General features: G+C 43.6%; 2 protein-coding genes across 2 annotated transcripts in view; both read left to right on the top strand.

The window, feature by feature from the left end:
- Positions 1-46: 46 nt before the first annotated feature.
- On the top strand, positions 47-3,325 carry LOC6507148 (serine-rich adhesin for platelets). The gene is made up of 2 exons (XM_001956550.4): positions 47-184; positions 252-3,325. The coding sequence occupies exons 1-2, from the start codon at positions 175-177 to the stop codon at positions 3,137-3,139; spliced, it is 2,898 nt and encodes a 965-aa protein (XP_001956586.1). The 5' UTR covers positions 47-174; the 3' UTR covers positions 3,140-3,325.
- A 1,409-nt stretch (positions 3,326-4,734) lies between these two features.
- LOC6507149 overlaps positions 4,735-13,446 on the top strand; it is a 29,790-nt gene continuing 21,078 nt past the window's right edge. Inside the window, exons 1-2 of the mRNA XM_001956547.4 lie at positions 4,735-4,958; positions 10,341-10,824. Of these exons, the coding sequence (XP_001956583.2) occupies positions 10,488-10,824 (337 nt within the window). The 5' untranslated portion in view covers positions 4,735-4,958; positions 10,341-10,487. The remainder of the gene's footprint in view (positions 4,959-10,340; positions 10,825-13,446) is intronic.

A 13,446-nucleotide genomic window follows, 5' to 3' on the forward strand; every position in this document is an offset into this window, starting at 1 on the left:
ACCTACGTTAGTTTGAATGAAAAATACTCTTAATTTATTTAAAATTCTTTCCGTGTCCATGTTTTGTAAAATATTCCACTCGAGATAGTGCCTTTGTTTTTCAGACAAAAATTGAAAATATAAAAGGAGCCATGGGGTCTTGGCCGGTTGCATTTGGTCGGATGTGCTACCAAAATGCAAATTGGTAAGTGAAGTATTTGTTTGTTATTATTTGAACAATTTTTATAGTTTTCCTCATTATTGCTTTCCAGTTTTTGTTCTTTTGGCAATCGTTTGGATCGTTCCCCAGACCCTCGCAAAGGATTCGTGTGCAGGACAGCCATTTGGATCTAGAGCTGTCGACCCGCAGGATCCTTACTCGTATGTCCTTTGTCTGGGTCTGCTGGGCCAGATAAGGATCACATGCCACGAAGGGCTTAAGTTCGATGCTGCTTCTCAAGCCTGTGTTGTTGAAAAGAAAGAACTGCAGACTCCCAAGAAAGAAACCAAAAATGAACTAAAAATTGAACAGGAAATCAAGGTCGACAGGCCTGTGATCTTCAACATTTTTGGTAATTTAAATTTCTTCGGAAGCTTATGGGGCTCTTCTCAAGAAGCCACACCATCGCCTCTAACTGGGGATTCCATACCACATCTGCAGTTTTCCAATTTAGCAGCCGAAGTTCAACCCCAATCTACCATAATTACTATCCAAAATGTCGATAATACTTCCAAGGACCAAGCTATTGGGTCTGAGAAGTTATCATCTTCCGGGTCACTCTTAGAGGAAAATGGTTCCACCACGGAAAGCCCAGATTCGGAAATATCTACAGAGGATAACCTTTCCTCTGAAAGTACAACTGAAGAGAATGGAAACTCCGAAATATCAACAACTGAAGCAGCACTGGAAAGTTCAACTGAGGATGGCATTCTTGGGTCTGAAAACCTATTGATTGGAGGACTATCCCTAGAAATTCCCAGCACACCTCAAGAGGATAATGGCAGCTTGGAGAATCCAACAACAGACCCATCTCCAGAAAGTACAACTGAGGACAGTATTTCTAGTTCGGTAAACCCATTGGAACTTGATAGATTTCTAGAGAAATTGGCAGAAAGCTCTACTGAAGAGAATTTGTCTTCTGAACCTAGTGAAGAGAATCCAACAACTGAATCATCATCTGAAGGTACAACTGAAGACAGCATTTCTAGTTCGGTAAACCCATTGGAACTTGATAGATTTCTAGAAAAATTGGCAGAAAGTTCTACTGAAGAGAATGTGGCGTCATCCGAGAATCCATCCACTGACTCAACTTCGGAAGACAATGGGAGCTCTGAAACAACTGAACCATCGTCGGAAAGTACTGAAGCTGGCAACGAAGGAAGCATTTCAAGTTCAGAGAATCCATTGGTAACTGAGCCATCTGAAGAAAGTACAACATTGGCGGATAGTGGCAGCTCTGAAAGTTCCGTAACTGAACCGTCTCAGGAAAGTTCTACCCAGGAAGATAATGTTAGTTCTGAATGGCCACCTCTTGAAAGTACAACCCAGGAGGATAATAGTAGCTCTGAAAGTCCAGTAACCGAAGTATCTCTTGCAAGTACATCAGAAGAAGGCATTTCTAGTTCAGAGCCGCCATTGGTCACCGACCCATCTCAAGAAAGTACAATCCAGGATAATAGGAGCTCCGAAAGTCCAGTAACTGAACCTTTTCGTGAAAGTACTACTGAAGAAAGCATTTCTAGTTCAGAGCCATCTCAAGAAACTACAATCCAGGATAATAGGAGCTCGGAAAGTCCAGTAACTGAACCCTCTCGGGAAAGTACAACAGAAGATGGCATTTCTAGTTCGGAGAACCCCTCGCCCACTGAACCGTCTCTTGAAAGTACTACCCAGGAAGATAATGTTAGTTCTCAAAGTCCAGCTCTTGAAAGTACAACCCAGGGGGATAATAGTAGCCCTGAAAGTCCAGTGACTAACCCTCCACTTGAAAGTACTACTGAAGAAAGCCTTTCTAGTTCGGAGAACCCAGTTTCTACTGAATCGTCTGTTGAAACTACAACCCAGGATAATAGAAGCTCCGAATGTCCAGTAACTAGCCCGTCTCTTGAAAGTACAACAAAGGAGGACAGTGTCAGCTCTGAAAGTCCCGTAACCGAACCGTCTCAAGAAAGTACAACACAGAACGATAATGGTAGCGATCCAGTCACTGAACCGTCTCTTACAACTACAAGCGAAAAGGATAATGGCAGTTCTGAAAGTCCGGTAACTAAACCATCGCCTGAAAGTTCAACTGAAGAAAGCATTTCGAGCTCGGAGAAACCTGCTGTCACTGAACCATCTCAAGAACGTACAACTAAGAAGGATAATGGAAGCGCTGGAAATCCAGCAACTGCACCACCGAAGGAATCTACGGAATGTCCGGATGTAAAGCCAAAAGAAGATGGTGCATTGGTAACATATCTGAAGGAGAGTGGGTTAAGTCAGCTGAGCGGCTTGATGTCACAGAAATGGGCTGGAAAGAAACCAAAAGATGTGAATGCCACAATCTGTACCAACCTGCCCAATGGAGTCTTTTTGCGAGATCCCACCTCTTGCAACAAGTTCTATATCTGCCTGAACGGAAAGCCCAGGCCCGGCAATTGTCCCAGTAACCTGAACTTCGACATCAAGAACAAGGTGTGCAATTATCCCAGCTTGGTGGACTGCTCCATCGACGAAAAACCAGAGGTAGTGACCAAGAAACCATCTGAAGATAATAACACACTCGACTGCCGGTCCCTGCATAATGGTGCCTACATAAGAGATCCCACTTCTTGTAGCAAGTTCTACGTTTGCGCCAACGGTCGTGCCATAGCCCGAGAATGTCCTCGAGGACTATACTTTGACTTTACGTTCAATTTCTGCAACTATCCCGGCCAGGTTAAGTGCTCCATTGGCGAGAGTTCGGCGGGTTCTCATCGACCCCCAAATAGAGCCAGTGTTCCGGATTGCAGTAAAGCCGCTGATGGGACTAGGTTTGGAGACATCAAAATGCGCAATAAATACTACTCCTGTCGGAAGGGAAAGGCAGTCCTCAACTACTGCAGTGCAGGAATGTGGTTCGACGCCGAGAAACAGAAGTGCATCGATCAGAGGTTGATGATTGGAACCAAGGAGTAGCCTTACTCTGAGCTCAACTATAAGAGCTATAATCTAGTTGTAGGAAAATGGTGATGGGGTATACATATAAAAATGGGTAAATGGGTAACATGAAGTCTATTATTTTAATATGGTTACTGGAAAATACAAAAATTGCAAGTAGATTCGATCGGACTAAGAAACGAATAAAGAACTTACACACGATAATTTCTTGCAACTCCATTCTTAACTCAAAGGAAAGTTTAACAAACGATATCCTCGTCCTATTTTATCACTATTTTTTTATGACAAAATAATTGAACTATCACAAACTGGAATCGGACTAAAGTTTTATGAAAAAAGTAAGTCAAAAGAGTAAGAGCCAAGCAGGCCGCATGTCCATTATAATTCTGGCCAGCTATCTGAGATGGCTTTTCGCGACGCTAATTTCTTTGTGGCGCGGAAACGAGGCTCTGGCCACAAAGTTATCCCATTTAAATTTAATTACGAGATAAACGCATGTTCCTGATGTTTCTGACGCGGCCAGGGCTTAGGCTTCAATGCGTTACCAAGTAGGGAGCGTGCTCCGGTTACCTTAAAGCCGGCGATGTCTTCGTCGGCGTCTCTGTCTCCGGCTATAATTAAATTGTCCAAGAGTTTGGGAGGTGGGAGTGTTTAAGGACTGGAAAGTGGAAGGGAGAAGGTCCTTCCGTGGCAGACTGACAGGCACTTTGCGTCACTGTCGTGCGGCGGCGACAAATTACAGGACACGGCTCCGTTTGCGCGCCAACTCATCGATAGCAGGTCCTGGCAGGGGGTGGTGCACGAAATCGATTTGATTCCAAGGCAAGTCCAGACACCAGACGCACAAGTCTCATGTTACGCTTGCCATCTGATAAGAGCTCACGACACCACCCATCCCACCCATAGCACTTCTTTTTTTTAAAGTGTAGTGAAAAAATAACCCCCCAAGCTAATAAATAAAGGCAGAGTGTTGGCTAAGTAGACAGTTAAGTTATCTAAGGACGTTACAGGAACAAGGAGATGTCCTGGAACAGTGATCCAAAAATGATATTCAATTAAAATTCCCATAAAATCATCAACTATGTAATGGTGGGTATCTTTGATTCCTCAAATAATAGAAAAGTTATAATAGTAATGCTACCATTAAGCCATTGAGGCGCCAAAATTTGACTACAGTAGTCTATGCCTAACAGTGCCAGGGAGATGTATTCAGAGCTGCGAGAGAGAACAGTAAAAACAAGGCAATGGGGTGGTTTCGTTAGGGGGCAGGTTTTCTACCCCCAAAGGCACCGGCTTCAGTTCGCCCTCAACTTTGAATCGCTACGGTTGCCGCAATGATTCGTCTCAAATAAATACGTGTGCCGAGTGCATAAAATATAAACAAATACTTATTAATATTAAAAAATACTATTAAGTGAGTGGAGTGCTTCAAAGTCCTTTTTTTTAAGCTGTTATAGAGAATAGAGTCCACCTCTTGGGGAGTCTCCGTGGAGCCTCTCACACGGCTTGCCAATCGATAAGCTTAACAGTTCGAACCAACGAGTCGCCACTCGTCGCATTCGAAATTGAATTCGTGGGGAAAGTGGGATTTTTTAGGGGGTTTTCAGGGCCTGTGGAGAGCGTTTGCGCGAAAATCCGATTCGGATCCACAGTCGCAATCGAAACGTTGAGTCGGAGACTTTCTCCCGCGCCGTCACATCAGCCGATTCACTGAAATGTTCAAAGTCTAATAATATTTGTGTTTGGAAATCCCAATAAATAATTTTAACATTTCTTGGTTTCTTGCTTTTAAATATTATATATTTCGATTAAATTAGTGACAAAGACTTTCAAGTGTGTGAGTAGCTTATACATAATGGAGTATCTCCCAAAAATGCATTCGGTTCGAATCAAATGATAGCTGCCAAGGGCGTCTGATTGGCATTTTAATGAATATTAAATGAATATTATTATCAATAAAGAGTCAGAGCAAAGTGCATTATAAATTCTCAGTCACAGTGTCCTTAAAAAGAACAAAAATGTACAAAAATAACGAGTAAAATACGGCGGATAGGCACCGCTTTAAAAAAAAAAAAATGGAGCTAAAAAGTAGCGGGAATGGGAACAGGAGCAGCAAGACGAAGATGAAGAGGAAGAGAACAGGAGCGGGAAAAAAGGAGCAAGTGGCAAGCAAGGCGGCTCGGGGGTTGCTGCTCCCGTATCCTTGTTCCGTATCCCGTGCTCCCTCGCTGAGGTCATTTGCACTCATTTGTCCCAAAAAGAGGGTGGATTTTTCCTTGGTCCGGCCACGCCGGCAACCGCCTGTCCCTGTGTGTGTTTCTGTGTGTCCTGTGTCCTGTGCGAGTGTGTGTGTGTGTGTGTGCGAGTGTGTAACGGTTAATCTCATTCATCAGAGAGCCGCAAAAGGAGCCGTCAAGTTGAGTTTTACACATTTTACGCCTGCGAGTACTACGAGCGAGTCGCCCGCTCTCTTTCTCTCTCTGTCTACACCCCTCCCTCTCTGTCGCAGTCTCTCACTAGCAGAGTCCTGTCACAGGACCTGCCTCTTCTCTCTTGGCTGAGAGTCTACTGTTAAAGCTGTTGTCTCGCTCACATGACGAAGGTCCTTCACGCATATCCTTCGCATCGCATGTGTGTGGGCACAGGAGTACACACAACCCACGAGCCTGCGAATGTGTGAAAGTAGTGCCACACACACACACACACTCACACACATCCAGGGTCAGGTCAGGAAGTGTGGTAATGGGGGATTATTCTGTTGCGTTTTAACCCCCTCCATCACCAACACCATCATCACCACCACCACCCCTTCCTGTCGCCCACTTTGAAAACCCACTCGTCCCACAGTTTTGGATTTTCTAATTTATATTTTTTGTTCGACCAGGTCTTAGCCCAGGGCTACCGGACAGGTGATTTATTTGCGTCCGCACTCCACAAAGTCCAGTGTTTCTCGCAGCCAGACCCTAATACCCTGCCGCCTTTCCAGAGACCCATATAAATACCAGGGTTCTAGTCCAAATCAAACTAGTATTCCTAATATATAACAAGGGATTTTGGAGGATACAACTTTTTGACTTTTAAAGGATTCTAATTCTTAAACTAGTTCTTAATGGTATTTGTTGAAAATGGGAGAAAACAAAAAGTTAGACTGTACATATGGATAAGCCTCCAACCTACAACCTCCTAAATACAACCTCCAACTGCTACTGGGCTCTGGACACGCCACTTGGAGTCGCCGGGGCAGCCAGGCGTATTAATCATTAGCCTGACCTCGACCCTTTCGCGTCGCCCCACCATTCGGCCAACAGATCCTTGAAATCCCAATCCGGAAGGGGGGAAAAAAAACCAACCACTTGATGGGGCTGTCAGCTTATGTGCTGCGCTGGGCACAAATGAGAAAACTGCCAACGGCTAAACATAAAAATAAATAAATAAATTTGATTGCGATTGCGGTTTCTTGTCTGGACTTGGTCCTGGAATTGGTCGGTATCGGTGCTTGTGGTTGTGGTGGGTGTGGGCTGAGTAGTCTAGGTTTGGCTCTGGCTCTGAGTCTGTGGATATGGGTAGCCTATTTGGCCCCGCCATTAATCTGCCAGTGGGATTGGGATTTGGCCGAAAGGCAAATCGAGGGCTTTGATTTTTGTGTACTTCGGCTTCCGATTGCTCTTGTCATCGTTGCGGCCGCTTTTTGCGTCTTGGGATTGTCTCAGCTGTCACTCGTCTGGGTGTCCTGTCAACACCCATCTGCCATCTCGTCCCAAGTCCCCCATCTCCCCAAATCCAATCCCTGCCAGGATACTCCATAGTCCAACACTTTCACGGTTTGTCATCGAAATCGTCATGGTTTCCATGATTGGGCATTTTTTTCTCAGTCTTCATGAAATCGGGGACTTGAGAGGTTCTTCTTCTGTAAAGGACTCGATGAATGACAATGGGTTATTTGAGAAATTTTACTTAAAAGGAGTAAAAAAAAGGCCACAAATGATTTCACATTAGTTTAGAAAAGAAGACATTTTTGTTTAAATCTTTTCATCTCATGTGATTCAAGCTCTCTTCAAAATATTGTAAAATGATCCTGAACCAATATTTATTGACCTCAGTGACCGCAAACAATATTCGCACAAAAGGACTAAGCCAAAGATGTGGCCCAAACATTGCGGTCAGCTCCTTCATCTTGCCCTTGTCGCTGAAATTACTCATACGCCGTGTGGCCCGACGTTTTTTATGATATTGTTCTCTGGTTTTTTTGTTTCGGTTTCTGTCTCTGTTTCTGTTTGGGTTGTAGTTGTTTCAGGTTTCTGTCGGCAGTTCAGTTCCGTTTTCAACAGACAAATAGACATGCCCCATGCAGACGTGAGTCAGACACAACTTGCGGACATGGCGAACATGATTTCTGCACTGAAAAAAAATTACGAGAACTATACAAAGACTGTAAATTAAATATGAAAGACTTCCATAAATATTTCTCCCTGTGTAGGTGTTAAAAAAATGCAAAAACCGTTAGCATACGCCAAAAAAAGGGTGCTGGCGAAGTGTTGCCAACATAAAACACTCCGCTGCCATAACGTAATTTCTTTTGTTTATAACGTCCTGCAGTTAATACATTTGCATTGTGTGTGAGTGTGAGTGTGCGAGGTGTTGGCACCCACCCTACCCCTCCCCCGCCACACGGACAACAAAGCATATCCTTTTGGAAACTCCCCCGTTTGTGGCATTGTTGCCACTGCCATTACTGCCCCTTACTTCTGGCCTGGCCATAACGAAGGCAACCATTGAAAGCCAAAGTGAGTGTTGTTTTTTTTTTTTTGTTCAGGACGGTGTGTGTGTGTGCATGTCCTTTTAACGCACTGCCCGAAAATGATTCAGGTGTGCGGAGCAAACTGAATTTAATGCCATCCATTGTATATAAATATTTATAATGTACTCGTATGCACAGGTCTGACCATTATTTTCTGGAAATCACTAAAATGTGTTCGAAATACAATGGCTGGGAGGGGGTTTTTGGGTGATGAGGGCTTCAAACATCACAAAAGGATATGCTTCCGATGTGGTGGAGAGTGCATGTCAGAAATTTTGGTCTTGACAGTCATCAGGACTTATAAAATGGAAAGAACAAGGACCTTTTCTATACACGTTTTTAGATCAATTGCCAAACAATAACTTAAAGATGAAAGTATAGATTGAAAATGGGAACATTAGGCCTTATCCTGGCTATCGAAAATTTAAAACAATAGAAGGAGTACAACGTCAGGAACGTTGTGACAAAAAATGCCCACAAATGTGGCTCGAAAGCGATACGACAGGGAAACCCCACAGGGCCCATTAATTGTATGTCGCCTAATTTTTTTTTGTTCACTTTTACGTTGTGCCGGCCATTTCATAGTCGTCCATAGTTTCAGTTGTTATTGTTCCTGTGACTGCTCTCCGATACTGTTGGCCATGTTTCTATGGAGCGAGGAAGGCGGCCGAAAGCGGCTTTTGTTGCGTTTGCTGCCAGCCTTCTTTGTGTTGAAATGCTAGTTCTGGGTAATTTATGCGGCTTCCTGTTCCCCCGCTCCAGCTCACACCTCACCGACCATTTTCCAGCCATTTTCCACGCCCCATTTTATGCTGTGGAACAAATTGGGGAACCGAATTGGCCGAATTTTGCATCCAGCCAAGTCAAAATTATTCGCTTTGATTTGTATTTTGTGAATTTTTAAATTAGAGGGCAATGTATTTCGACGAAAAAAAATAAGTAAAAGCAGGACCAACAGGGCGAACATATCCTCTAATGTCCTTTCAAAAGCGATTTTCTCAAACTGCCCAGAAAATTGGTTGCCATGGCGGCCAGGACAATAACAAAAAAATAACTCACAAAAAACCAACAACCATGGAAATATACAACAAATGCATGCCCTCCTTGGCACACACACACGTTCGTATGTCCTTTATGTGTGCATGTCCTTTTTGAACATCCAAATGTATATACATGCACGGATTTGTGGCCAAGTGTGAATATTAGGTCATAGACGTGGATATGTTTTGGGCAGAAAGAAAATTGCTGTAGCATGCTTTCCTCCGGTGTTTATTAATTGTGTATTTAATCCGGTGTAGTTTTCCTATCCCAACATTTTGTTGCTTGTCTTTGAATAGCTGAGGATTTTAGGGCTCAGGACTTTTATTGGCACAGGACAAAGTATGAATTTCCCTAAAAGTTGGACAAATACTTCACTTGTAAATTGTAATTTATCTGTAATTTTTTTTTGCTTTTGAAGGAGATTGCTTACTGCTCTCGGAGCAATTCCTTTTAACAAGATTTGATGTCCTGAGGGCTTGGAATTTATAAAAAATTAAATCTATCTCGCTGCTTTAGAGTAAAACAGGATTTTGCTCATCCTGGGCATCCTTGGCTATCCGGGACTCCCATGGGGAGAGATGCCAGGCACAGAAAAATTCCCTCACAAAGGAGGACAAAGTGAAAAGCTATAATCAGATTTAATTAAACACGAAATTGGAACGCTCGCTGGTTGGCAGTTCAGAATGTGATTTCAGAATGTGTGTGACACGGTCGCTGGTCATGTCCTGGTTCCTAGTTTCTGATGCCCCACAGATATATGTATACACATACACGTGTGTATGTCGTATGTGTGGTGCATTTTTAGCCTGCCTGCTTCTGATTTCTCATTATTATTTCGCTTTATGTGGCACACGGAGAGCCAGAATGGAGCAGATGGCATATAAAAAAATATATGGTACTTGGAAATCAAAGCCAGCTTTCTTATTGCAGTTGAAGCTCATTACTTTTTTAACGCCCACCCCTCAGGACATGCAGATACTATATACTACATACATATATGTATGTATGTAGCCACACAATGCATTCATGGTGGCCTGCCTGGCCTGCCACTGGCCACCATGATAAACCGATCCACACTGCGTATGCGTAATATTTCATTCTGCATGCACTTTTAAGTGCAAACTGTGTCGGCACTTCGAGGGGCTAAAATTTATGCATTGATTGCCTCGATTTATGAGATATTCTGCCATATCCAAACATTGACTTGAGTCAGTGCTATGGAAATTAAATTGAATACAAATTGGCTTATGCTATTTAATGACTTGATTGGCAGGATTGCAGGACTCTAAAATCCTCTAACGATTATCCATTATTTTTCACTGCAAGCTGTTGCCAGATTTTTTCAACCGTCGAAACTCTATTTTTTTTTTGTATTTGCAGAAGCGAAATTGGATCCAATGAGGCGACACATCCGGCGTGGAGGAGGAAATTCATAAATGAAAGCTTCTAATTGTCGGAGAATGACAAACGCGACAAGAAATCATCGGGAACAATAGCCGCAAAAATTGCGCCACCAAACCGGGCGAGATGCTGTTGATGCCCACATCGTGTGGGCCGGGTCCTCCGGGTCCACCTCCATCGCCCACCACCACCGACCACGCCCCATTTCCCAGAACCATAACCTCCACTACCACCTCCAGTTCCAGCTGCACACACAGCCACACCCACTCTGCTGCCGAGTACTGCCCGTCCCCGCTCCGACAGGAAAGTGATGGCGAAAAGGATCTGCGGTCAGAGAGCCCCAGGAGTTCGAGGAACATTTCGGGTCCGGGACTTTCCCGTTGGCTGCTAATGCTGCTGATGCTGTTCGCCATTTTGGCCCAGACTCCAGGGAGCCAGGTGGCAGCCGAGAAGAGTAAACACTGTGAGTACAACTTATCGAGAGCCTCCTGTCCATGGGGATTAAATGAGAAGGGTTTAGAGATATGTATAATTTAAATTTAAACAGAAAAAAAACATATTTTAGAATCCTCATATTCTAAATAAAAATAGGGCCTCGCCCTGCAGAAAGGCAATATGTGACCTTCCTGCCACCATTAACTTTGACATTCTTGTTCAATAAAATCTGCCAACAGCTTAGTTTTATGTTTTTCCGCAGTTTTTCGATTTCCCCCTGGTCCGGAGACAATAAAAATTTGTTTGAGTCAATGTTATAATAAAAGTGCATTAAAATGTTGCCAAAAAAGAACATAAATTCGGAGTCCACATCCAATCCACAGAAAATGTAAATGCCCAAACTATAAACACCACGGGTATAAGTACCATATGTATGAGTGTACACTGTACAGTATATGTTTGTGCAATAAAATAAGTGTGTGGCAAAGCTCTTGTGGTAATTCATCAACTTTCCGCATATTGTTTATGCGGCGAATAAACAACAAATAAATACATTTTATGATGCAATGTCAATAAAAGCACGTGCAGGGGAATTCAGTTGGTAACCTTGTAGTTGAAATACTATTCTACGTTTGTGGTATAAATTTCCATAAAACAATTACTACCTAACATGTAATATTCTTCGAAAAAATTGTGACTTTAAACCTCTTATAATAATATTTCTTGTGGAGCATCTTGAGGAAAGTAATCTGCTGGCAAACAAGCCGGTGTGTCGGAAATAGTCCGATTATAAACTGGTTACGGAACTCGTACTCCAGCCCGCAATGTAGGTATATGGTTTCCCCGATATGTCTAAACGCGGGAATAGCGGTCGCAATTGCCGACCCATGAAATGGAATTACTCAGGCGGAGCGACGCGTCGTTGGCTCTTCTCGGCGGCTACCCCGGTTCCCTACTCCGGTTTTACTCCGCTTCGCCGTTCCGGCGACGAAAGTTGTTGCCGCAAATTATTTCCGTATTTTAGCATTAAATCATAATTAAAATTTGAAGTAAAACAACTTACATGCCAGCAATTGGGGGGAGGCGAAGTACGGCGGCTGCCACTGCCTCTCGTAGTCGTGGCAAAAGTTTGCTTGTCGAGGGCGCAGAAAAAGTTCATTGCATACTTATTTGGGCTTGTTTCCGGTTTGCTGCTGACGCGGCCTCCATTCCCTTTTCCTCTCCAGCCTTTCCACCTCTCGTCCTTTTCCTGGGCTTAGCAGGATTCCATTGCAGCCTAATTGCAGCCTCCCCAGGAACCGAGTCGGGTGACGAGTGCCGATGGTGACTGAGATTTTTTTTATTAGCACATTGATTTTGGTTTTAAGTTTATAGTTTTATAGTTTTTGAATAATTATTAAGTCTAAAAATATTTGTAGGGAATAATTTGATGTATAAAATATTGGGTCAGTTAGAATTTATATTTAAATTTATAGTTATAACAATTTATTATTGTTTTAAGATACTTTTAGGTTATTTGTGCGATTTTTTTATAGTTATTTGAATTTAAATACAAAAATGAAGTATTTTTTAAAGATTTTTGAAACACTTTCTAACCAAAAACCACAGTGCCTCGGTATGATTTCGCTTTTCTTGCTCATTTCCGGGCGACAAGAACGACAACGCTTAGCTGCACTCGCTGCTGCTCCTGTTCCTGTTTCTAGGCCTCCTGCCTCATGGCTCCTTGCAGCTCCTTGTTTGTGTTGGTCACACACACACACACACACTCCAGCACACACTCAGACAGAAACGCAAACCACAGAGGCACCCCCCTCTCTTTAGCCCCTCCCTGGTCGGCTGTCCCCGGCAGACTTGCGGCCCACGTGGCGTGTACTTAATTTCCCATGCTCATTGCCGGGCGCGTTAACTTTTTTACCGGCCACATACTTACTGCCTTTTTCCTTCTTCTTTCCTACCTCCGGTTCGGCCCTTTCCCACGAATCTCCCTCAACATTCTCCTCGTCCTCACAGCATTGAAGACTTCTCAACTCGTTCAACAAAATTTTGCACAAAAGTTTCATAATTAATTTCATGTTAAGTGGCAATGCGAGCGGGGCGTGGTCCTGCCAGCCCTGCCATCGTCCCTATCTTTTCATCCATCCTCTGCCCCCTGGTCCCCTCCCCCTCCGCTTTTTCCAAGGGAGTCCTTTGCCACTTTTCTCCCCCCCCGGAAAATTCTCCTGGACTGGTTGGTGTCTTTAATTTGAATTGTCATTTCCTTTCTTTAGTTCTCGATGCTTGCCACAGCCGCAGCCACTCCGGTGTCGTCTGCCAGGCATCCGCTTCCCTGGCACACAGCCACGCCCCCTTTGCCAGCCACCTTCTGCCGCCCCCGGGGCTGTGGTCGCACGTTCAACTTGATTAGCGCAACTTATAATGAGTGGCACGAGCCGGGGAGCTGGGAGCTGCGAGCTGGGGGACAAAATTGTTGGGTCTTACTCAAATTCTATTCCGGCTCTCAGTCCCCATTGCCGAAACACTTGCCAAACAGTCACCTACAAAAGTAAATGTATATGTGCATATGTCTGCAGTGAGAGAAATATTATTTAAAATTTTAAAACTATATTTTGAGGAGATAGGGGAATGAAATATATCGTTACTAAAACCTTTT

The sequence above is a fragment of the Drosophila ananassae genome, chromosome 2R, assembly GCF_017639315.1.
Source record: "Drosophila ananassae strain 14024-0371.13 chromosome 2R, ASM1763931v2, whole genome shotgun sequence".
In the NCBI taxonomy this organism is placed as follows: Eukaryota; Metazoa; Arthropoda; class Insecta; order Diptera; family Drosophilidae; genus Drosophila; species Drosophila ananassae.